General features: G+C 29.8%; 1 protein-coding gene across 3 annotated transcripts; it reads right to left on the bottom strand.

The window, feature by feature from the left end:
- Positions 1 to 153: 153 nt before the first annotated feature.
- Positions 154 to 26,802, bottom strand: Lcfb_2 (Long-chain-fatty-acid--CoA ligase). Of its 3 annotated transcripts, none has more exons than XM_011179526.3 (11): positions 25,941 to 26,802; positions 22,240 to 22,307; positions 20,882 to 20,919; positions 20,298 to 20,335; positions 16,119 to 16,250; positions 6,752 to 6,880; positions 6,515 to 6,651; positions 4,745 to 4,958; positions 4,338 to 4,668; positions 4,089 to 4,270; positions 154 to 1,502 (listed from the first exon to the last, which is right to left on the bottom strand). In XM_011179526.3, the coding sequence occupies exons 1-11, from the start codon at positions 26,149 to 26,151 to the stop codon at positions 1,408 to 1,410; spliced, it is 1,575 nt and encodes a 524-aa protein (XP_011177828.1). In that variant the 5' UTR covers positions 26,152 to 26,802; the 3' UTR covers positions 154 to 1,407. The 3 variants fall into 3 exon arrangements, with proteins under 3 accessions (XP_011177828.1, XP_011177829.1, XP_011177830.1); XM_011179527.3 differs by having other exon boundaries at positions 154 to 1,499; XM_011179528.3 differs by lacking the exon at positions 16,119 to 16,250 and having other exon boundaries at positions 25,941 to 26,801.
- Positions 26,803 to 27,191: the final 389 nt, after the last annotated feature.

The following is a 27,191-nucleotide window of genomic DNA, read 5'->3' as shown; positions in this document are numbered from 1 at the left end:
CAGACCGCTCTTTCTCACCGAGCTATGCCCAAAGGTTCTATATGTAAATACTTCTCCCGTCAGTAGTCGTCCCGCCGATTTATGATAGATATATGTATAAGAATACGGTTATTTTTTATACTTTTCACTTGCAATTAAAAAGAAACACAGAAATTCTTTTAGTTTGGTGTTCTAGTGACTTTATTTACTTTTTTCTTGGTCTTGTTGAATTTTAAATAGGTTCTCTTAATATTTGTTTTGTTTTTCTTTTTTTCCTAATATTTGCTTTACTTATTAATAACAATTTCTTTATCATTTACAAATACAAGAGCACATTTTAATTAAATAATTTTTTCTTTTGCTTATATTAAAATAGTTTAAAAAGTTTTGTTTTTCGTTTTTTAATGATGGTCAGCGCTCAAACTATAAATTATGAAAACGAAAACTTTACTAAAAAATCAAAATTACAAAGAATTTATTTCTAACCAAATTTGTGTGTTTCATGTGGTTGAAGAAAAATCACAAATTGGTAAGTTAACAAATTTTACATACATACATGATGTTCACAATTTCTCTCTTACTAAAATATATGTTGTATAAGCAAAAGCATAGTAAATACTTTGCCGACATTTCATTTGCTATTTTAACAATCGTAAGCATTGCTTTGAAGATCTACTTCTTTTTCGTTTGTTTTGTTTATGGGTAAAAGACAAAATGTGCAACAATTACATGAAAATATAAATTAATATTAGTATGCACTCACAAAGTGTGTCGACAAATAAAACGAAGTATGTTATGTGTATAATTATTTTTTGTTTTAAGTATTTTAAATATAGTTTGCATAAGATTACTTGCTCTTTTTGAATTTTTCAAGATTCACAGTCCGTGCGTGGTTTCAAAGTCACAATAAATCATCCAAAATGGTAGGATAACTTCAAGCACAAAATAGCAAGCAATTTGCTGTAAACACTTCAATACCTACAATTTATTATATAATGATCAAGTAATAATCACTTTTGCATAGCCTTCAATATACTCGTATCATGTATTACATAATTATAAATGAGTGTATAGCGTATATAATATATATTTTTTAAGTAAAGCGCTTTTAAGTAAAAAAAAATCAAATTGTTTCGCATTACACGTAATTACTTTAACAATTAAGTGCTGTGTAAAACAGTTATATAAGTATCATCAAAGCGTTGTTATTAAAAATTTCCAAAATGAAAAAAAAATTGAGGGAAAAACATCATGAGAATATCTTTAAAATACATCTATGTATATAATCTATATGAGTGAGTTGGGGTGATGATATTAAAATTTTGTTTGTATAAATTTTAAGTAAATATATATATCTGTTTTGCTTACAAAATCATTTGAAGGCGTTCATAATGACTCTTAAAGTATATTGTCTATTTAATTAATGAATTAACCCTTGGCATGACCGTTAAGTACCAATTGCATATTCGATATGCCGTTCGATTGCTTTATTTTACCATTGCCATTAGTTGTTGTGACTTCTGCTATAAATAAATAAATAAACAGAAAAATAGAGACATGTAAATAATGTAGAATTGTGCGTGTTTTAGACGTATAAATATGTATGTAACGAGAATAGAGTTTTCAGTAAAATGATGAAAAGTAAAATTACATGCAAAAGCGGCGGAAATAAAGAAAAACTATATATAAATGAGTAAGCAATTTTAAAGATTTGGTTTAAATACGTTTAAATTATGAAACATGTTAAGGCAAGAGAGAGCTTTATGATTTGCAAATATTGCTAAAACATTAAAGCAAAAAGTAAACAAAAATATTACGCGATTATTAAAAATATATATAAATCTCAATTTTCTTCTATTTTTGAATGCAAATTATTAAAATTATTTAAAACACATTAAAACTTATTTTAAACATCTCATGTGATGGGCTCAAAAAAATTTTTTTGAATTTTGAAATGTTTTTAAATCAATTTAGTTTGACAGCTGGATACTTTGAATGCGTTTTACTCAAAACAGTGTTTTTCAAACTTTCCTACAAAGTAACTCAAAAACGGCTTGATCGAATGATTTGAAATTTTTTAGGTACACTCAGCACTATTATTAATCAAAAATTCCAAAAACTTTTATTTTTTTATAGCAAAAAACTAAAAAAGTCGCAAAATTCACATTTTTTTCAAATGTCTACTAAAAGTAATATTTTTGGTATATGCACTTAAGGGGTTATATACAGTTAGAATTTTCAAAAAATATATTTTTTTTATTTCATTTTCTTAATGTACATATATTTAAGAATACACACAGACAATTTCATATCATTCCGGTAAATATTTTCAAAGTTACAAGCAAATGAAAAATTTGAAAGGCGTTTCAGAGTGCTTGGAAGTACAAGGTCCAAACTTTAAACGCGTTTTTCTCAAAATGGTGTTTTCAAAGTCGGTGACCAACATTACTCGAAAACGGCTAGACCGATTAGTCTCAAATTTTAACACGACCTTCTTAAATATATTTTTTAGTAATTAATCGAAGATTTTTTCTCTCCGATAAATATTTTTTTTATAAACAATTTAAGGCCGAAATTTTGGTGAAGAATCGATTTTTTTTTTTTGAGAAACCGCCATTTTGTCGAAAAATTTTATTTTGCTTATTCCTTCGATTAATTACTAGATTTAATATTATTTTAACGAAATCTGTTTGGTTTTTTAATTTCGGATGATCCTGTTCCGAGATATAGTGGTCACCGCAAAACGTCTTTTTTGAGATCAGCTGTAGCTCTTTTTCAAATAAATATTTTTACTAGTACTAAGTCTTAAAATACAGTTAAAAGATACCATAATATGTGTATAAATTTTTGGATCAATAAATTAAAAAGTTTTCTCAGAAAAAATTCTGGAAAATTCACTTTTTTCGGCCGTCTAACTGCATATAACCCCTTAATCGTAGTGCGTTCCATGGATTTAAGCTTAAAACGCCGCTATTTTTTTTGTTTCCAATCCGTCCGAATCGTGGAGAGGGTGCGAGCCCATTTTTACAGCTACACAATATCTTTAGCTTAAAATTTACATTTATACCGTCTTAATATAGGTTAAGAAATGATAATAAACTTAAAGCTCTATCTATTTACTAGTTGTAGAAAAAAATTCTGAATAATCACTAAAAACAGACAATCACTTGCTTTGACCCCCGTAAGTTGGGTAACAAAAAGTACTAGAAAATATTAAATGTAAATAATTAATGGTAATGTATATGTATAAAGAAGAAGAATACAACTGAATACATCAAATTTAGAAACTCTACGGTGCTCTAATTAAAAATTATATAATAGATTATTAATGTTTTAATATTAAAAAAAATCGTATTTATTTATTCAGCAATTAGCGCTTCGCATGTAGGCAACAAAACATTATAAATTTCATTTTTTAAATTTTGCTAGTTTTTCTTTTGTTTTTAATAGCCAAAACAGTCAATTTAGTTCAATTCTTCGCGTTACTTCAAACATATAACAATTTCAAAAATACGAAATAAATGTCAGTAAGTACATTCCGTCACCATTTTAATATCATAGCATTTTTACTAAAGATTTGCAGTATACTACATACTGGTTGTACCCAAAACTTGCTAGGAATAATTAATATTGAACAATTGCTAAATATACATACTATATATGGCTGATAATATGAATAAATACTGTTATTATAAATAAAATTTTCAAAAATATTTGTTATACATAATTTTAGTTTTTGGTTAGGTCGCCGAAACGTTCAGCACTATTGAAATATTTGTTAGCACAATTCCTCTTTACTCAAATATACAACAAACTATTATACGCAGTAAAATATTTTACATATGTATAATTCTATACGCACATACATACATATTTGACTAAAAATTTATAATAATTGGCAAGCAATTAGCGAAAGGTATACTACAGCGGTGCGAAAGTTGTTATTATTATTACTACTACTACGAATATACTTATACTATAGACTAATATTTAGTTAGTTTAGGCGGGTAAACAAGCAAGCAAGCAGAGGCATCATCATCGAGTGCATTAATCACTATCGACGACAATGTCTTCAGTTTTGGTTTGAACAGTTTTGCTGCCATCCTTACCGGGCATTGGGTGCCAGAATTTCTTTGTCGTGCTCCAGTCCTCGCGCAACGACAAATTGAACATCGAATATGCTGGATCACCAGTGACCTCTTTGACGATATTCAAAAATTTGGGCATATAATTTTTCAGCGCATCGCCCGAGTGTGATGAGTAGGTCTCCAATAGGACTAGGCCCTTGCAACTGCAGATTGGAAAAAATATGTGCATTAATACACCTCAAATAAGTAATTTAATTTTATATTACTCACCGTGGATGGCTGGGTTCTTTGTAGATATCCAATTGGAAATATTGATTATTGATGAGGAAACAGCGACGTCGCTTGTAGATGGTGAAATGTGCATCGTCGCGTTGCGCCAACAAATTCATATAGTCGCGATGCGTTAGCTGTGTTTTCACCTCGATGCGCGACTGTCCATGCACATTGGGACGGCGTATTGTGTGTATGTAGCTCCAGTGATTCTTTTGGCCACGTTTGCGCAGGCGCGCTTGTACTTTTGGTCCTGAGGATTGCAAGTAGTGATGTACAACATCGAAGTCTTGAAACGGTGGAAATTCGGAGTCGGGTGGTAGTGTGGCGACTGTCGAAGTGAAAAGCGAAACAAAAATTGTTGTATATAAAAAAAATCAGAAAATATTTATAAATTAAAGTCATACCGAGAAATTTCAGTTTTCTTGAGGTGGCAAGCAGGCGATCACCAATGTCGATGCCAACTTTCTGGCACACAGCCTCGATTAGGCGATTCATTTTGGTTTCGAAATTTGTCGAATTATCAATGACATCGAAATATGGATGACCGACCCAGGCGGCTGCAGACTTATAATCCAAATCACGTGCCATATCAACGCCCTCAGAGCGACAGGCATGATCCTGCAAGAGAAAACATATATTTTTATTAAAAAAAAAATTAATAAAAATATATAAATAACTATGGAACTTCTAATTATTACATTGCATTTATACATTTTAAATACGCCCACTAGCATTTTTTTTTTTTACGCTAGCTTTTCAACCGTTTTTAAGCTTGAAAACGTTGAAAAACTTTACCTGAGAAGGCTTCTTTAAAATCTTTTCAGTAAAAATTGTTGAATAAAAGATATTTTTAATAAAAGTAGTTTAGTTTTTTAGGAATTTTGTGAACGTTAGAATTAGTTATGAGTTCTTAGGCAAAGTTTTACATATATATAATATATACAGTATGGCATGTATAAATGTTTATTTTTAATAAATAGTAAACAAAATTATAAAAAAATTATTAAAATACAGAAATTCGTGTATGGTGAATAATTGAATTGGGCTAAAAAAAGTTTTTGTGATGGCGAGCTATTGTATACTTTGAACAATTTTATTCATAAAAGATTACTGTCTCTTAAGGGGTTAGGCATGGTCAAGATTTTCAAAAAATCAATTTTATATTTTTACATTTTCGTTATATGTATCTAAAAATTTGAAGTTTATCCGTTAATTACTTTTCGAGCTATTCGACAAATAACAAAGAACGCTCGGGCATTCCAAAATGCTATGCTATGTTTTTTGAACGTGTGACTACTGTAACTCGAAAATCACTCAGTAGATTTTAATCAAATTCATACAGCTTTTAGGACATATAATAATCCTGGGTCGGAACGAAGCTTTTTTTCAAAAATTTCGATTTTTAAGATCAATTAAATCCCGAAAATCTAGAAAAAAATGCCCCGAGGCAATTTCTTCAATTTTGAAAAAAAAGCTTTGATCAGGCCCAGGATTATCTATTTATAAAACTAATTTTTCTTATCCGTTTGATTTTAAATTAACCTCCTAGGAGTTATGATTGTCACCTCAAGGACCTTTTTTTGGAACTGGGTCAACGCAAATAGCAATTTTGAAATTATAATTTTTTTTTAATTTTCGTGATTTCAAGTCAAAACATTGTGTAATAGTGCCATATTATTACTTTTGTAAATTAACATGACTTAATAGCAAACAAAAATTACTGAGATATATATTTAATCAGAAATTTTTAACTTTTTGTTTTTATATATTTTTAAATCTCAGCTGTTGAAATGTTTCTTTCTGTAGCTGAGCAGTTTGAGAACCGGACGCTTAAAAATCTCTTGCCTTTCTAGACTCGGCAAATTCCGCTCGTAAGCGGACTGCGCCCCACGCGTCGGTTGGGCGGGAGGAGGGTAATCGTTTGGGTTAATAATAATAATTAATGTATGATTTTTTTCGACCCATATCCGTCTCATAATGTATGGCATAGAGTTTTATCTCAATTTTATATGAAAAACGCCACTAATATATATTTATACAAAATTATGCAAACAACATGACGTGGCTAATTTTAATTAATTACACACACTAGTAACTGCTACTATCTATTCCATGTGAAAAAAAAAAAAACAAAAGCAAAAACAAATACAAAAAATACACAAATTTGTCTTTACCTCAGTTGTGTAGAAATCTTCAGCACCATTTGCTGCGGAAACCAAATGCAAAATCTGATGATAACGATTATCGCGCAATTCTATAGGATTCCAGTTATTCGCTGACATCATTTTCTCCCATTTTTCTTTCGAGATATCTGCGTTGAAACGTATACAAATAATATAATAAATATGTAATACAATGAATTAAATAAGTTAAAGCTAAATTTGATAACAGTCTCAACAGATAATACTTACAAGCACTGGCATCCATGACGCCACGATCACAGATAATCAAACAATCACGTTGACTCGATTGTCCCAACTCAAAGTAGGTATTCTCGATTTGTATCATTGTACGTATTAGATTCTCTTGAAACTTGAATGCTGCAATATGCACAGTTAAATTAAATTAATTGATTATTTACTTAAATAAGTTTTTTGAATAATGTAATGTAAAATCGTTGCATCTTAATGACAAGAGTTAACCAATTTTGTTGTTTGCAAAATATATAAATTTGCCTTTTAGAAGAAAAAACTTGCAAGCAAAAACGTACAAAAAACATAGAAATTGTGCTAAACAATGAACAATGATTGATTGATTGCGCAAACGGCTGTATGATGATTGCGGCATAGTTGGATACCATATGATGTGGTGGCACATTCTTATTTAATTACATTCTGATGGGAGTATTCTAGTGATAATAATGCGGCAATGTTTATTTTATGTATTTGTGCTGCCATTTATTTTTGTGATTATCCAGACAAATATTTATCAATCACCGGTTGTGTACCCAAATTATATTTTCTAAAATCATTTCCGTATAATACTTTACATGCGATTTTTTTTTTCGTTAACATTTTTTCACTAAAAATATTAAATTAAAAATTACTTATTTCTAACGGTATTATTGCATACGATTTTTAAGCTAAAACGTAAACGTCTATTGCATGATCTAATGATAAATCTTAAATTATTTATAAATTCACTTCAAAATTTGTAAACATATTTTATTACTGTTATTGTACAAAAATTCCATAATTATTTATGCAGACAGTAATATAATACAAATAATAATAATATTAATCAATAATACAATAATAATAACAATAATAGAGGCTCTTGTTTTGTTATAGAATTGGTCACGTGGATTCCGTGGATCATTAATATCCACATCTATTTATAATATTATTCCCACATCTCCCCAAATTTTCCTTGCATTTAGCTTATGAATAGCACTTATGGGAACTTCAATTGTTTATTTAAACAATAAACATTAAAGTTAATAGTTAACTTTTTAACACCAACAACACTATAAATAGACATGTTGTGTAATTCTATTTCGCATTACCCATTTTTATGACCAACTTATGACATTTATTTGGAATTATACATATATTTACAACAACAGCAGCGCAAATAGTGCTGACTAATGACGGCGGGGCATTTCGCTAACTTCGTATGTAATTAGGGTTTATGTAATCGAAATCTAATAACGAAATCACAAGCTTAGCAGTTTAGCAACTAAAAGTAAATTGTCAAATCTGAAAGGCGAAATTGTATTTGAATGCCGAGAACAGCACAGAAAATTTAGAAAATACGGAACTTTTGCTAGAATTTGAAAATTTTTAGGATACAAATGAAATCAATCGGCCTTAATGAAAATAATTGAACCAAATCACCGTTTGAAGTCGAATAAAATCTTCCGGAACCTATAGTCACTGAAAGAAGCACGTAGAAGAAGCTCAAACCGCCAGCGAATGTCGAATAAAATCTTACGGCACCTATAGTCACTGGAAGAAGCTCAAACCACGAGCGAATGTGTATGTAAAACTGTCTATATTTACATATATTTTAAAGGAAACACAAAAAATATAGGTTAAACAATGTGAACATTTTGCGACAAATTACTTTGCGATCGTATCTAACAATTGAACTCGAAAGGTCGTACGATTAAAGCGGTTTGATTATTTTTATAGCTTTCGGTGGTTCTAGTACAAAAAAAAGTGGTGATCCGGAAATCAACATGGTTGTATGAGCCATAGAGATAAGCTAAAAATATACGAAAAACGGTATTAACTGATTCGAGAACTAACGTAAGAACACGCCGCAACTAATAAAACCACATTCTGCAATAAATCTTAAACATATTTCTTGATGTCAGGTGAAAAATGGAAAACATTATACAAATCTGTTTTTGATTAGACTACATTACGCATACATATGCCGACCGGCGGTGTGCATTACAATAAACAATAAATATATGAGTTTTGATAGCCACTCGGCATACTGATTGCGCGACACTTGTCGCCTTTCTGCTATTTTCTTTGTTTATGCGACAAGTGAACAATGTACGAGTAGAAACAAATAAACAAACATAGAAATACTTTGGAATAGCAGACATCAATATATAGTATGTGTGTACATAAGTAAAAATGTATTACAAAAGCACAGTTATGTGGTTTTTTGAATGTCATGACAATTCGATTTCAGATTAGCTATAACAGAGGTTTTCCATTATTCTTTTTTTTTTTGCTATAGCAATGGCATTTCACTAATTTGCCGCTTTTACACGCTGTTGTAGAACATTATTCAAACTAATTTGCCGCAAAATCAGTCAGCTGTTTGTTGTTGAGCTTCTGCCGCCATCCCTTACACCCGCGCACACTACACATACATACATACATATGTATATTGGAATGTGTAGCCAATCGACGACCGCCCACCCACAGCGGAGGGCATGTGTGATTTGCCTTTTTTTCGCTGCAATAATTTAATTAGTGCAATATAAAGCGATTTGCAAAAGTTAAGAAGAGAGGAAAACGCGAAAAAAAGCTTTGAGGTTTGGTCATCACTGATGTAAACAACAATTGTGCAACAACAACTACGTTCATATTGGCAGCGCATTTGTATGTATTTCTATTCAATTATAGTCCGGCGGTATTGAAATCAACAATTTAATATCGTTATAAATTGGAATGCAATATAATGTTTTTCCCCTTTGTTTAGCTTTCTTTGTTTGGCATACATTGGATAACTATAAATCTATAAAGATTGAAACTGTTTTGCATTTTAGAATATGAATAAAGTGGGCTTACATGGGCTCACCGTGTATCAAAAAATTCTAAAAATTTGAAAAATAGCAAATGTCTCCAGAAAAAACCGCTTAACTCGATTTCTCTCGATTTTGAATAATAGCGAAATTCGCACTTAGCATATTTATTTTTGAATTATCAAATCGCATTTCATTTTCTTTAAACGCTTGAATGTTGATACATTAAATAATATTTAAGAAAGAAACATCGTCATCATAAAACATAAGTATGTATTATTCGTTTCTGAAGTTAGCAAATTGCTGTGGGGATTTTTAAATCAACGTGACTGATTAAAGGGAATATAAATATGACTAATAAAATATTATTTTGTTTATTATATAGAAAATAATGCCGAATTAATGGAATCTTGAGTAGTTTTTTTAATTGCCACACAAACTCTGCGAGAGAACTGAGCGCGAATTGTCAACAAGGCAGGCTCTCAAACAAAAAGCTGTCAAAAAGCATTTGAACGAAAATTTTAGTGTGTTTATTTTGAACAATTGAAATGCGGAAACACAGGTTTCATTGTCAAATTTTCTTACAATCAATTTAGATTACCACTATCAGTATAGAATTTCTTATCTAACAACTATTATTTGTGAATGGAAGAAACATGTCACTAACGTTTACGACAATCAAGATCAAAGATAGTGATAAGATTACTATTGACCCATATACTGGCGCCCAAGCTATCTTTGTCGGAGATTTTGTGCTTAGTTTTGGCAGTCTAAGAAGTTAACAAGTTCAAAAATGTGAAGATAAGTGTTCAAGTACTTCTTGGTGACATTTCGCTCCTTAGTAGTTTCTTATTTTCCGGAAATTTGTTAATTGGTGAGAATTGTTGTTATAAAATTATGCATGGAACTAATATAAGATCGCCTAAGAACAGTTGTTTTCTTTAAGTAAGAAACCTATTTTCTGTTCACTTTTTTTCAGAAAAGGTTGATTTTTCTCGCGTAATTTGGAGTTTTGTTTTTAATGTAAAATTCTTTTTTAGTTTGACCCTCATTTATAATACACAAAAAACACGTTTAATTGGAAACGATTTATAAAAAAATAATCACAAATATATTGTAAAAGAAAAAAAATAATTAAAAAATTTAAATAAAAGAAATAAAATTAAAAAAAAAATAAGATAAAATAAAATAAATCAAATAAGCGTTTTTTTAATTCTAGCAGTCACAAAATGCTATAAAAATTAGCGCTAAAACGTGGAAATTCACAAAAAATGTGCCTAGCACATTATCATAAGACAGTCTAATTTAAATGACAGCTGCAGATAAGAAACTTGAGGGGGAAGCATTTTGGAAGCCTTAAAAAATATGAATGGTAATCGAAATCTCACACTAACTAAGTGTGCACGAGCAGTATCGAATAAACTAAAAAAAAAATTTACTACTTTGATATTCACACATGACTACACTTAAATAATAGTTATTATAAGAATAAAGCTACTAATTGATTAATTATTTTTATAATTTCATACTGTGTAACTACTTTAATATCTATGTACACATGTCTGATTGAATAGTAATATCGCTAAGGCGCTTGCTTTCCGCTGTTGGAAATTTAAAAGCGATACTAGTATAAAAATACATACATACATATATATGTATAAATTAAAAATAAATAAGTAATATGTACTATTTTGCCTGCTTATTAGCGAATTGTTAGCAAAAATTTCGTTAGCGGATAAATACATATGTTTTTGTATATTTATCTACATATAAAGACCCACGTACATAAATATTTATATTACTTACATATGTACATATCCACAAGTAAGTGTGAAAAATTGCTCATGTAGAGCGGCTTTATTGTTGCGAATCTCTTCTGCACATGACATGTAAATATGTGCATACAAATGTATATACATACATATGTATGTATGCAAATGCGTGTCAGCAGTGTGTCACAAAACTTATTATGACCGTATGATGCGGTCAGCACGTGATGCGTCAATATACAAACATACATATAAAGTAAATGTATGTATATATATTTTTGCGAAATAATAATAAACAAACATAACAACAAATATAAACATAAACACATATGACGGTAATGTTATAAACGCGATAACGCGTGCTTTTCTCATATACATATATACAATCTGAAGAGTTCTTGCAGAAGGTTTTATTCATTTTTTTTTTGATTTATCAATTATCTAGAAACAATTTGTGTTTTTGTAACCGCAAATTTAAAAGTAAGTGCCAGGCCATACTACATTATTCTGTTCTCCATCACTTATTTTACAAGTTCCAAAGGCAGCAACGTGACTTAAATAAGTATATACAGAAATAAAGTCTATATATATATGTATATATTTTTTTATTTTAAGCTAAGCAACTATCTAGTTGTATACTATTTATTAAACTCTGCTAATATTAGCAAAATTATAATCGCCAACTCTGTCAAGTCAATAACATGGTCTGTCTACTCTCTTAGAGACACGTGCAAGCCATCGAGTAGTTCCCGCCAATGTCGCGAAAAATTGCGTTTTTGGCATTGTCAGTCGGAGTACATATAAATAGCGCAGCTGCTGTTTACTGCTGCTGTTTACTACGACTATACAAAACAAAAAAAAGCATACCCTTTTCCATGGCACATGCAGCGTATGTCTGTCTGTATGTACATAGTTTAATATATAGGTAATTGTGTGAAGAAATTGTCTTTTACGTAATCTATTGGCGCGCTAAACAGTGAGACTTTTATTTAACTGCACATATTATATACATACATATGTACATATGTATATAGAAACAAACAAAAATACTAAATATTTCGTATAACAACAACCTCGAAAAAACGCACTTTATCGCTCACCACCGCACAACAGCGCGCCTATATTTTGTTTCTATCTCTCGTATCTCTCGGTTTGGCAAATTGAATTTGGTTCACACTAGTATCAAGTGAATTAATATTGAATATTTTCTGTATAAATTTAATCATTTTTAATTTCATTTGACTGAAATGTGTGAGAAAGTATTCTTTTGTTTTTGTTTTCATTTAACCCAGTTCTGAGGTCAGCAGATGACGCGAATTTCTAACACAACACACACACATTGGCGCGAAATATTTGTGGGGGTGAAAGCAACAATATTTAATACAGACACAATTTTTAATTTATATTAAATTAAAATATAGTATGAAATTCAAACAATACTAATTTCAAGAATCTTTTAAGGTTTCTGTAGAGCTAGAGCGAATGTATTTCGCAAAATCTATATTGTATACTTTAAGTTTTAAGGTATTATTGTGTTATTTATTACACAGCAGTATTAGAGGCTAGAACATGACGATGTGTTCATCAGCACGAATTATTTGGTAGTCAGTGTCGCGCTTTCTAGCAAGATACATTTCTTACTACGTCTAATGTTAGATTACAAGGGTACAAAGATTAAACTTATATTTTCAATGAAGATTTCGTCATTTTTTTGTAGACAACATACAGTTTTTGCTTTTCTTCACAAAATTTGCTATTTCACGCTCCGTTTTTCCTTGTAAATGGTGATGTATGACTAAATTGCGCTCAACCAAAGTAGATTGTTTAATTTTACGCGACATTTTAAAAAAATACTCACTTAAACTTCACTGACTGGCTTACGATTTCCAATTGACAAATCTTCAGGCTTATAATTAAATTTCGAATATATATAACGGAACATTTACCGTTACATTTTCTAGAAATACAGTTTGCCCGACTTTCAATGTGAGGCGAAAAAGTGGTCTTAGTACAGTTTTTGTTACATGCGTTAAGTTTTATGTTTCTTTGAATATATAATTTTGTTGTTTTTTAACAGTAAGACTTTTTTTAATAAAATAGAAAAAGATCGAGTTGAATATCTTTTTTCATTACAATTTTATTATAAGTAGAAATTTTGTTTTGCGCTTGCCCGACTTTCAATGTGAGTGACTGACTGTATGTATGCTTTCAGCTGATACTGGAGCATTAGAATGTGTTCAAAAAGTAACGGGAATTGTAACATTTAAAATTTCACGGGTTTGGCGAGTCCAATTGTCTAATTTTTTTATGTGGATATATTAGGTCTACAATTTTGCTTCCGCCGTTTTCCAATAGATGTCTGTAGGGTCAAGCACTGGTCGATTAAATCGATTTATTTTATATCGACCTTGGACATTTGTGTCAACATTAACCCAACAAAATATTTGTAGAGGTCACTTTTTGAGCCGAATTCTCGACATTTGCTTTTCTTTTTGAATTCCAAGAAAAGTGCGGCTGAGGTTCATCGAATGCGGATACGTACGGTGAGGCTGTCCTACGTGAAAAAAAGCCTTAAATTTTCTGAAATTCTGAAATTTCTGTCACAATCAAGCCAAAAAGTGTTTTTTATTCTGTTTCCAAATTCTTTCATTATTTATTTTGAAATTTGTTACGACAATTTTCCATATTTATGCATAGTTTGAGCGAGGTACATATGACGTTGAAAGTGTTGAGGCCAAAACTTGACCTGACGATTTTTATTTTCGCTATGAAAAGAGTAGTTTTCTCCAAAATTCTTTTTTACAGTAGATCTTATCGACAACTTTCTAGAATATTTGTCTTAACGAATCGTCTAACTAACTCATAAGAAATAGAAGGCAACTTTTTTTTGAAAATTATAAATAGGGAGACTAAAAAGGAGATTTCAATATCTCTTATGGAGGGAAGTGGTATAATTTTAGTAACTAGTTAGGATATGAAGGACGTCTCTCATCTGACTTGATCTAAAAAAAATTGAATTTTTTGTAAAAATAACAACAAGAAGTAGACAAAAAGACGCTTGTTATATAAGTAAATAAAAAAGTCTTCGCTCTGTAGGCTTATTAGTAAATTTTGAAACAATTAATTTTTTCATGAAAGATCCAAATTAACTTACATACATATATGACAGAAGAAAACTTAGGATTTAGTTTTTTTTTCACAAGACTGGGTATACTTTAAAGAAAATTGAAAAATTAGCAAATTAAAAGGATACAAATAGAGCACGCTTTCTACACAGGAATACAAATAAAATATAAATCTTTGTAGAAATGTAATCGTCTATGAAAAATAAAAAGAAAAAAAATTTGCAGGTAATTATGATAAATGGCCTACTGATAAGGTTTGTTTCTAACATATACAAGTTTAATCCAGTTCTGCACGAAAAATCTTATCTTTTAAAAGTAGAAATTAAATTTTATTTGTGCTGCACTAGAACTGTATTTCTGCTAGAGCACTTTTATTTATTTATATAGTACTGTTTTGATACTTTACGAACAAAGACGAAAGGCGGTGTGTATGAATGTGTGTGAGTGCAGCTTTTTTTTGCACGTGTTATTCGAAAGCTACGACAAATGACAGGAAACGACGGCACACACCAGTAAAATACTAAGACAGCACATATATTTATAATGCAAAATTCTTAAAATTTAAAACAATTTGTCAAAACAAAACAAAAATTAATCATTATATAAAGGGGCCTGGCAGAAAGTGAGTTGCGTCGAGTAGCACGTAGTAATATTTGCAAAAAAGAATATAAAATATATAATATATAGTATAGCGAGACTGCATAGCGTTGGTTCACAAGTACAGCGAGTTAAGACTGAAGTGGTCTTCTAGCGTAAAAATAAACCACGCAGAACTCCCACATTGTCGTCGACGTCAGGAGACCACGAGTTTTGATCTATATATACATACATACATATTTCAACTAAATCGCTTTGCCGACGACATATTCAGGTTATGCGTAAGCTATTTTCATTGTTGTATCTGTAAGTGCCTTGGTGTATTTATGTATGTTGGTATGTATGTTTCAAAGATATCTAGATGAAATTTGTTTTAGTAGTACAAAACAACAACACAAAATGTTTTATAACCGCAAAACAAAATAAAATGAAAGACAAAACACAATTAAAAAATACACAGTATAAACTAAAAAGTGGAAAACGAAAAAAAAATTGCAAATAAGAAAATTAAAAAAAAAGAAATACATTAGAAAAACAACACAAACATGCATAATAAATTAAACAAAATCAGCAAACCTAAACAGAAGAAGGATACAAATTTAAATATATATTACAAAAAAAAAATTAAAAAATAAAAACAAAAAAAAACACACTTGGCCATGTGAAAACGAAAATTGTAAGCTGCAGCAAAATAGAAAAAAAATAGTGTACAATTGCCAAGCTAAATCATTGGGAAGATAGGTACATATGTACGGTAAGTAGCAGGTGATCAGCGATATTTATGTTAAAACAACTTATTTGCTTTACGCTGCTGCAATGGTGCAAGTGTGGTGTACTCGTTTAAGTTTTCAAATTTCGAAATTTTCAGCCAAAATATATAAATTTACTATAAATTAAACAAATTCTATGTAAATTTGTAAATAATAAACAATTTTAATTTAAATTTTGTCCTTTTTCTTTTTCAATTGTTTTGTTTTCATACCAAATATAATTAAGAAAAACGAGCACACATGCACACTGACAATACACACACACACAACAACACACACGCATAATGCAAAACGTGGCGGTGTGAACTCACCTTCGCTGCCATTGGGTTTGGAGGCAGCATCGGCCAAGCAGCGTGGACAGGATGCGGTCAAGTCAATGAGACTGTGTTCCGGTGCAGCGAATGGTAGATTTTTGTATTTGAATGTGCTTGGCGTTGGTGGCGCTATCAAATGTACATACATACATACATAATACATCATATATATATATAAGTACAGTTCTACATACAACGCTATTAACGCTATAATACTACATATATGTATATATCATACGCATAAAATGTTTATATAATTTTTTAGCTACATACGTGTATTATATATGTATGCAGTTGGTAATCGCAAGTTTAAAAACTCCTTCTACGTAAATAACTGTATGTACTTAGCGATATATATTTACATTACTTAGTATATACTATGTATGTATGTAGATAAAGTAGAGAATGTTTAATTGTATAGTAACGAGAGAGAAAATGCAAACTACTGGCACATTTACGGCGAGACTAAACAAACTCTGTATGTATAAATGTTGTAAGGCGTAATTCTTCAACTATTTAAATGCATTTTACAACTATAAACATTTTATATTTTTCCATTTAAATACTAAAAAAGACTAATATGCATAAAATCATATATTTTGTATGTACATAGTGTATTTTTAAAAAGTGAAGCGCGCGTGAGACAATTTTTTTTTAATTTTTTCCAACTAATTAATACAAAAATAAAAACAACAAAAAATCAAAACCACTACCTCAACACTGTTCAATAAATTAAAAAAACCCAATAATTAAGGAGCGCGGGCGTGCGGCAGTGCAGTTACGTTCAATCCCCTTTGCGTGTAATATTAATAAACGGCAAACATTCGCTCATTCAAATGCGACAACGTTTATTATTGACGATTGAATCAATCAATTTTATCATTATGAAAAAATGCCAGCCTGCCAATTACGCTGGAGGCGAAACGGTTTATACCCATACAGGTAACATTTGTGTGCTAATTTCTTTTAAAGCCCAAGAGGTTTAAACGTGTGCGCGGCGACGGTGAGCAGATAATGCTTATTGAATAAGACAAATGCGATCGATTGCGAATGGATTAAAATAGTCAATATGTAAGTTTAAAAGACAAAGACTGAGTTTACACAGTTGGTCATGTGGTAACGGTTTACGGTTATTTCTTTTGTACAATTGTTTTCTAATTACTGAGTACTTAAAAAAATAAAGAAATTGATAATTTTAATAAATTGAAAAAAAAATTAACAATAAACTTAAACGAAGTGTAGATAAATTGTTAAAAATAAATATTATAAATTAAAATTATTATTATACTTAACAGAAGGGAAAATAAAATAATAAAAAATAATAAAATAAAAATAAAAATTAAAACAAAAATCCACGAGATAAAATATATAAGACAAAATTAAAATAAATGTAAAAAAATTAAAATAATAAATTAAAAAATTATAACACAAAAATTAAAATAATAAATTAAAAAATTATAACACAAAAATAAAAAAATTATTAAAAATTTATAAAACATATATATAAAAAAAAATTAAAATTTTAAATTTTAAATAGATAAAAATGATTATAAAAAAATATTAAAACTGAATAAAAATATTAAAATAAATAGCAAATTTATTATAATCAAGCTAGTTTCCAAATATAATAAAGTTATAATATAGCATAAATTAATAAATAAAATTGCAAATTAAAAATAATAAAGTAGTAAATACGTATAATGTAATATAAAAAAATCTACTATAAAATCAGAGACACTAAAACAAAAAAAATACTATGTAATTACATATAAAATATAACAAAATAAAAAATTGCCGAAATGCTTTTTAAAAATATAAAAAAAATTGCAATATAACAAAAAAATAAAAAAAAAATAAAATAATTAAAATTACATTAAAAAATTGTAAATAATACGACAAAATTAAAAATTAAACCAAATACTTGAAAAGAGAAAAAAAATTATAACCGTAAATAAAATGAAATAGAAAAAATCAAATCAAACAATATTAAATAGAACATAAAAACACAAAATTAAATAAAATAAAATTATCTTCTCATAAAAAATCTGTATGTGAATCCCAAAGAAAAATTTTGGTGGACTTTGACTTTTTATTTTATAATTTATGCATATGAGTATTGATTATACAATCATTTCGTACATTTGTATGAATGTTATCAATTAATTATGTACATCCCACATTTGTTGGAAATTCTTCAAGCTTCTTCGGAATAACCTCGACCTTAACATTAGGGAAAAATTTTTGAAATTTGTAATTGTTGGCAAAAAAAACTTCACGAAATATGAATATTACCGCCTTTAATTTGCTGAATTTAAAGAGTCACGCGACATTTGCAAAATATTTGAACATTCATATGAATGTGTGGGTTTTCGCTTGCAACTTACATCTCAATTCTATTTGAACTGAAATAAATTATTTTTATATTTCCAGAGCTATTAAACAATCAACGAAATACACAATGAGCCGCGAAATGAATGTACACGGCATGGGAGTAATGTGGAAATCTTCATACATACATACTTACAGGTTATAAAAACGAAGTGCCCCGAATTAGGGTAAACAACTTGTATGATAATTCCACAAATTAGCTTATGGCACGAGTTGACATACAATTTGTATGGAAATTGTCTTTTGCGTGTTGACTTACTGTTTGTTATTATTGTTGTTGTATAAACAAAAAAGAAAAAAAAAACGACGTATAAGAACAATTAAATCTAATTAGACAGGAGCATGCAATGGCATTATTTATTGTATAATAAACATTTGAAAGTGATCAGCGGCAAAAAGTAAAGTGTGCTGAGAAAGAAGAGCTCAGGATAATGGCGGTAACGCGAAAAGATACATAGACATTCTTTTTTTTTTGTTTTCACTTATTGGGGGTTGCTGTCAAATTGACCAATGCACTCACTCATTATTAGGCGCTGAGAAGGTACCGCAAAAGAAGAGGGGCTGTGCGAGGCTATGCGAGACTGAAAACCCAATAACGTAAACGTGAGCACACGAAAGAAATGTGATGCCTGGCAACGTGAATTTTCGAGAAAAATGTAGCAGGCGCGTTGGCACAATTTCAATAATCAGCAACAATAACAAACAATATTATTTTCTTTAACTGAGAAACGAAATAAATCGCCAAGTAAACATTAACAAAGTTTATGTATGTATGTAAAAAATCATATGTATGTATATCAACATTGTTGGACAACTGACAAATGTCCAACTGACGACAACGGGACTTTGTGCCACCCGAGTCGACATGGCTAAGTGCAAGAAAATGCCAACTAGCCAAGTGCAGTAGTGGTTGCACCTACGCAAGAATGATTTGTTACAATGAAATAAGCACTTGCATTGGTACCTATGTACATATGTTTGTGTGTAAGTATTTTTTCAGTTGTTTGCATAGTGCAACTATTTGCACGTTGAGGCAACAATACCAGCTGTTTTGCACGGCACTTACGTGTAGCCACCAAGTATAAAAGTACGAAAACCGACCGAGAGTCAGACATATTTTGGCAAATACTTTTGAATGACGGAAAACCGCGAACATGACCTTTGAGAAGGCAATCACCGAAATACTATACTCTGAAGATACCTTCACATTGAGTGAATCAGGGTTACTAATGTTGGTGTAACAAAAATCAATTGTTCAACGGTTAAGTGCATTAGTAAATTTTAAATCGTGTTTAAAAATAACTCTATAAAAGTAAAAAAATATTTTAAATAATTTAAACTATTTTTATTTAGTAATAATTTAATTAATATTTTTTAAAAAAATTTTTCCTACTAAAAAACTATTTAATTATAAAATCACTTGTTTCAAATAATTTTAATAAATTAAAATAAATTTAATAAATTAACTGAAATAAATTTATTTTTATTAAAACCTGCTGCTCTTCACTTAAAATATTTTCAATGAAAAAATAATTAAATTTTTTTAAATGTACGCTTTCATTTTGAGTAAACATTATATTCAATTTAATTACACAATAAAACGGCGCGCTTCACTTTTTAACAAATTAGTTTACTTTTTTTGTTTAATATTCATGTTTTTTGCATTTTTATTGCTTGCAAATATTTCTTTCTTGTCTGCATGGAAATTTTCCTACGGTTTCATATAGTACATATTGTAATTGTTTAAAATAAAAAAATATATACATGTGTATAAATGCAAATAATTACCTTCTTTATCTGTGAGATCCGAGAATTTAACGCCACCACTATATTTTTTACACAAAAGAAGAAGAGATTAAGAATTAAATCAGTCAACATTTATATTAATGGAAATGGCAAAAAAAAAAAATTATCTGCAAACTATTCTCAATTGCGGAAGTGCGCAAATTTGAAAATTGACTTTTGTTTTAAATTTAATTAGTGCAAAAAAATGTTTTAAAAAAGTTATTGTATACTATAAGTTATTGTATGTGTAAAATACTAGATGTACTTTATGTCTCACACTTGGATAGATTATATTATATGTATTTATATAAAGCACTAAATGTATATTTATATATTTATTTGCTGGCAGTATTTGACTTTAGTTAAAGTAAAGAATGTATTTTGTAAACATTAATTTATTGTTGTTGTTGTTTTCAATGTTAGTATTGCTAAAAGGTTGTTTACAGTTGTATATTATTTTAAGATTTATTCTAATGCCAACAAATCGTCAATAAATTTTTTCTTTAATATGAAATGCATTTTTTTTTTGTTTAAAAATTTCTTTACTTTATTTTGTATTCAATTAGATTGAATTTTTAGGCATTTACCTGAGGAGCACTGTAGCCGTTTCAGGCACACGGAAAACCTGAAAAAATTATTAAAAGCTCATTTCGTTTGTCATGGTCGTGTAACAACTAGTAGATTGTATTGTTTTTCTTTTTAATTTGCTAAAATTTTATTCACTAACAATTTAAAAATATTTTTTTTTACTAACGGGTTTTAAGTTTTAAAACGTGCTAAATTGAAGTATAATTGTAACTGCCTTTAAGTGATGGTTTTATTTTTCGCTGGAAATTGATAATTAAATTAACTTTTTCAGCACAAACCCACATAAAATTATATGACTTAATGTAAGTCTGTTGGTATTGGCGTATTTAAATTAATTAAGTTTTTCTCACTGTCGTTCATATATATTATTTGTTTTTGTTTTGTTTAATAATAAATAAATTAACTTTTTTCAATCAACGTATTTAGGTCTTTCTCGCGGGACTAAACTTTTTGACGAGGGTATTAATGTACGCTATACTTGTTAGTTTTGTTTAACGGTGCAGTTTTGAAAGTTCACAAACAATACCTAATATTCCCTGACTCTAACAACCAATACTAGTTTAATAAGTAGACATTCTATAACCCGTTAGTCGTCGAAACAATCGACATTTCCACAATGATGAAAATAGAAACATTTTCATAGCGTAATATTTAATAATATTTTTGTAAATATTAACAGTAAATGGTTTTTAAATTCAAAATTATTATTATTTCCTTTTATTTTTTTTTAATATTTTTTAAAATCATACTTTTTACTTTAATTAGTTTACTGTGGCATAGTTTCATCATTGTAAAATGCCATTTTATACGTAAGATATGGAAAATATTACATTGTATGAATATGTCTCTTAACTTATTGGCGCATATTCATAGATGTTTGCTAAAAAAGCTGTCTGAATGGTGCTTATGAATTTATGAGCACCTTTCACAAGTAGAAAATACACTTGTTGAGTTGCGACTGAGTGTCTTAATGAAGGAAAAAACAAAAACGAGTGCGAAATAATCAAAATAATGTAAGCAAACGACGCGATGTTGAAGACTAGTATTAAGAATTTTTAATTTAGACAGCTATGGATATGCGCAAATTATTTTCAATTGCAATATCTCATTTTCAAAAAAAAAAAATTAAAATGCTGCTATTTTGCTTTAATTATTATGACCCTTCCTCCAGTTACAACTTTAGTAAGTATAAGAACTATATTGTTTAGTATACATTAGACATTAGAATATTTACAGAGAGTAAATCAATTTCGTTTGGTTAAGTAGTGGGGGATTTTGTGAGAAACAAAAGAGAAACGAATACATTTTTTGTAATAATAATTCACCTAACCTGCACTAAATCTAATATTCAACATACCTTCCAGCCCAAGTTTTCAAAGAACGTACAAAGACGTGACTGGCCAGTTGTTTTGCCGCCACATGGACCTGCAAAGGAAGTAAAGTAAATAAATAAATGAATTTTAAGTGTTTATAAAAGCATGTGATTTAAACGAATAGACAAAAACAAAACTTGCGCATTTAAAAATATAAAACTCCTGCTGTTAAATGCAATTGCACAACAATACGTAAACACCACCTACGAACTCAAACAATCGCCTCTGCTGAATGGCAGGTGAATAAGTAAACAAAATGTAAATGCTTGGTTTATATGATAACCGCTAAAAATACTACCCTATCTTCAGTATTCAAGTTCAAATGTGTAGTGAGGGAATTTTCGCGCAAACGAAGGTCTTCCATCCATGCCACCCAACCAGCATCGCAATACGCTTTCTATCAACGTAAAAGTAGATGCAGATTATATGATTTGTACATACAAACAAACAAACATCTGTACATAGAACAGAACAACACAGCATCTTGCTGACCTTGACAAAATAACAAAAACAACAATACGATCAGTATCAACAGACACGCTCCTGCATACACGCCCATTATATGCATAATGACGCTAAGGGTTGCTTTATTTAGCATGCGAAAACAAATAAATAAAATAGTGATCAATAAAAATAGAAATTGATTGAAAATTCGCAAACATCACAGGAGGAAGTCAAATGGAAGTATGTTTGTATGTTTTATAAATTTATAAAATATTATACGCTTTTCTACCTATATACACTTGGGAACTGTCGTGATTGTGACTAAGCGATTGGCTTTAAATTGACTATGATTGAAATGGAAATTGCTCCCATATGAACAATAAATATTTATATGTATTTGTACATATGTATATGAGTTGGCGAGAACATATGCACGCCTGGTTCTACGATAATGTTTATGTAGTTTAGAAACTGTAGCAAACAAAGTATGCAATTGTTTTCCAATTGAATGAACTACATAACGGTCAATGGACATTTTCAAATAACCACTACTGGCGGTCAATAACAATTGTTAAGCAGTTAATGGCGTACGACATAACCACTTACAACTGACCAAGTAACGTAAACCAGATAGTGGCATAACACAATGAAATTAATAAAAAGGTGCACACTTCAAATTTTTTTATTAATATTAGTAAATATCTACACCACATTACATATACAATGGAACTTCTCTAACTGATTCCTACTCGAATCACTATAAACCACAGAATATCTTCGAATTAGAGAGACTTCGAGTTATAGAATTTTCATTAAAACATAAATTTTTTCAAAAAGCTAGAAAATATAGATTTAAATACAGTTTTATTTAATTACTTCGCATTAAGTTTTATTTTCATACGTTAAAACATCTATTTTGTAATTTTGTTGGTTGCAGTTTGCTAGTATTTGGCTCTTGACGTCTGTATCCCATATCTTTGCGATATGATTTATGCAATCCAAAATTGTAACATCATATATTTTGTTCGCCCCTGTACGATATAGAAGGACTCTTTTAAAATTCTGCCTCGATAGTAAAATTTTAAATTTTATATTATGCCCTGGTCGAAAAGTTCGATTTACGGAAGGAAATTTGTATGAACTTTGACTGCTATTGGCACTTAAAGAGTTGGAGTTATGGAGAATTTCGAGTTATAGAAAAGTTCGAGTTATGCAAGGAAATTTGTATGAAATTTGGTTTCTAAAGGAAGGAAGGATGGAAATTTGTATGAACTTTGACTGCTATTGCCACTTCAAGAGTTGGAGTTATGGAGAACTTCGAGTTATAGAAGTTTGAGTTATGGAAGTCCCACTGTATGTAAATATCCAATAGTGAACTAGTTGCAACCAAATTTAACTAAATTTATTTTAGAATAAAGCCAACGCTTTATCAGTGCAAAATAAACGGCGTAATACAAAATTTTATCAATGCTTTATAAGCAAAAGAAATTTATATAACTTATTTGAGTTGAATTAAAAATAATCACAAGTTGTAAGCAGTAAATGCATTTTAATTATTTGAAAAAATGTATGTATGTGATGTGATTGTTTGATAATAACGTAAAAATAGTTGTAAAACAGCATAAGCTTATAGTTGCAAACCATAAATAATACATATACATGGTATATAGATTGCAAATAGTGGTTCTTGGTAAGATAAGATAATACCAAAAATAATCTAAGAGCTTTCCATTAACTAATGCCATTCATAAAATTTGTGAATGTATAATTGTATGTAAAATGTAAAAACCCCAAATCATTCTGATTCATAATTTATTTAACATTATTGTTTTAAATATATAATTTTTAAAAGGGAATCAGTTTATTAATGCTATTCACTGTCTGATAAAAGTGACTAGTTTTCCAATACTCGTCGTATTATTGACCAGATAATGCCAGCTATTCGGGAATAAGGTGCAAAATTGAACTAACATAATTGGTCTTTGTAAGACACAGTTCACTTAACAACTTTCATACTTAGTAGTTTATGAAATATGTGCTATTTTGTTACTAGGCATCAATGAAACAATGCGTTTATTTGTTTAAAATAAATAACAATCATTAAAGCGTCACTGAACTTAATCACAGCATTTATTAATTTCTCTTATCTTTTATTTTTTCCACTTTTTTATTGCAATTTTTGAGATTTAGCTTAACGACATTTTCATCACTTATATAAAGCTACGTAAGCTGCATATTACGATTTTCATAGACGCTTTTAGCGATAAGAGCTAGACCGGTGCAACAACAAAAACTGAATAGCGGGGCGTGTCGTTTTAAACTGGTGTTAACTTTTTAAACATTATTGTAATAATTAAATAAATTAGATGCATAAGTTACAAAATACACATTCACGACAGTTAACAATATAAAAATTTTAAATTTCATACCTACATATATCTACATATTATCTCTGAAACAGTTATGCGAAAGCATACATTTTTGCAAATTTTAGAAAACACTTAAATGACAATCCTTTCCAACCTTTACATTTTTAATTATACATATGTAAAAGCGTATTGAAATATTTGCCGGTATTTTAACTAATTCCTTTAATTTTTTCATATCACTGTCTGCTTGTACACGCATACATGTGTATGTTAATACACACATCAAATATATAGCTGATCGTAGAAGACGATTTTTAAATAGATTTGACGCAAAAGCGAGCAGCTTTCTGAACAATGAATGTGATGGTGGGGGCACCTATACATATCAACAAATTGACTTTTGGCAAAAATTTGTATATATTCCACATTACGATCGTACATACGTACATTTGTGTGTGTAAACACTGCGATTTCTACAAAATTTCAAGAATATTATGGTAGCCATGAGGTTTAAATAAAATTTTTATACCAGTGGTATCTATTATATGTGTATATGTAACTGAAACTGATACCTCGCAGAAATTTTATGAAACTGGTTTAAATGAAGAATTGGTAGGTACGTAGAATTACTACGTATTGGAATATGAACACGTGTAGACACATTGATAACTAAAGAACGCTTCAACGCCGGTTAACACTCAAGTTATAATTCACATTTCATCATCAAGCGCAAGGATATTGCGAAAAAACATAACAAATGTTAAAGCCCACCACAACTCGGACATTTATTTTGACACTGACTTTAAAATATTACTTGCAAGTGTGACCGACAAATATTCTTATTTGCGATTTATGTCTATGAACGTACTCACCTCCTGTTAGCACTACTTTATAAACACGCCTTTTAGAGGCACCATTTGTTTTGGCCAACTTCAAGCCAGCTCGTGGATTTAACTTTGGCGATGTCTTTTCGGGTTGCTGTTTTTGTTCTTCCATTTTCTTTTCAATGTCCTGTTGTTTGGACAGTTCCCTTTGCAATTGTTTGCCATTGACATTTGCCGTTGTTTCGTCCTTGCACTCCATTTTGACCAACTTACAGAAGATTGACTCACTCAATAATTCTGGTTGCACTTTTACTTGTTTTTCACAGCTGATTAATTCACCCTGTCAGGTATACTATGCGTACATATATGCAGAGCGCAGGTATAGATTTGTTGATTGACGCTTATGAATTCCGTGCTAAGTTGGTGTTCTTGATACAATTTTCCTTTGGCGTTTATTGTGGTTGTCAATTTTATTTTATTAACTGGATTTTTTTGCTGTCAAAAGATTTTTTATATTTATAATCGAAACCGTTGTTTTTGGCTAGGTGTTGTTGTTTCCAATTCTGAGTTGAACTTGATGAATTCTAACATTGAACTGTGTGCAGTGGGGATTTTTCCGCTTCCGCCAAAGTGAAAAACTGAAATATCAGTTTAGCACGCGGGGTAGGTTCGCCTTCAATCAACAATGAAGCAACGACCAGATATGGGCCGAATATCAGAGTTTACGTCTATCCTGTTTATGTTTAAACATCTTCGGAAAGTTTTCACGGTATTTGCGTAATAAAAAAGTTTAATTTCACATTCGCAGACACATGGAAAGACCGAAAGATTTATTCACGGTTAAACACGACATGTAAATTTGATGGAGCCAAATCACTAAAATGACTGAGAGAACATGGTCGAAAAGCTCCCCTTTTTATGTAATTAGAGCAAAGGTGCCAGATGGCAACAACTGCGCAATTATCAGGACTAAAGCAAGAAAAGTGTGTGAAATAATAATTGCGAAGAAATAAACCAAACATTATTTTAGTTTTATAATATAGTTTCATCAACAATAGACAACCAATGGTTGAAATAATTTATTAAGTTGAATTTATCTAATTATTAGCAATATAATAAAAAGAATGTGGCAAAGTTATGTGAAACAGAACGCTGTGTTGTCGGACCAATAGAAAATGTGAACTTTTAAAAAAGTAGTATTAATAAAACTTCTATGCGCATTTGCTATTTCCAGAGATTTAGGTTTTTAATGACATACTAACATGTAACCATTACTAATGTTTACATACCCGGGCACTT

This window comes from Zeugodacus cucurbitae, chromosome 6 (assembly GCF_028554725.1).
Source record: "Zeugodacus cucurbitae isolate PBARC_wt_2022May chromosome 6, idZeuCucr1.2, whole genome shotgun sequence".
Classification (NCBI taxonomy): domain Eukaryota; kingdom Metazoa; phylum Arthropoda; class Insecta; order Diptera; family Tephritidae; genus Zeugodacus; species Zeugodacus cucurbitae.
Note: the sequence above shows the minus strand (reverse complement) of the source record. Positions and strands in the feature narration are given on the sequence as shown.

Bases quoted from the DNA above. Each gene is read 5' to 3' on its own strand.
- Lcfb_2 (XM_011179526.3), bottom strand. From the start codon at position 26,151: ATGGAGTGCAAGGACGAAACAACGGCAAATGTCAATGGCAAACAATTG. The intron at 22,308-25,940 runs GTGAGTACGTTC...CTTCCTTTGCAG, and splicing joins TAAAGTAGTGCTAACAGGAG to GTCCATGTGGCGGCAAAACA. The intron at 16,251-20,297 runs GTAATTATTTGC...TACATTTGATAG, and splicing joins GGATCTCACAGATAAAGAAG to CGCCACCAACGCCAAGCACA.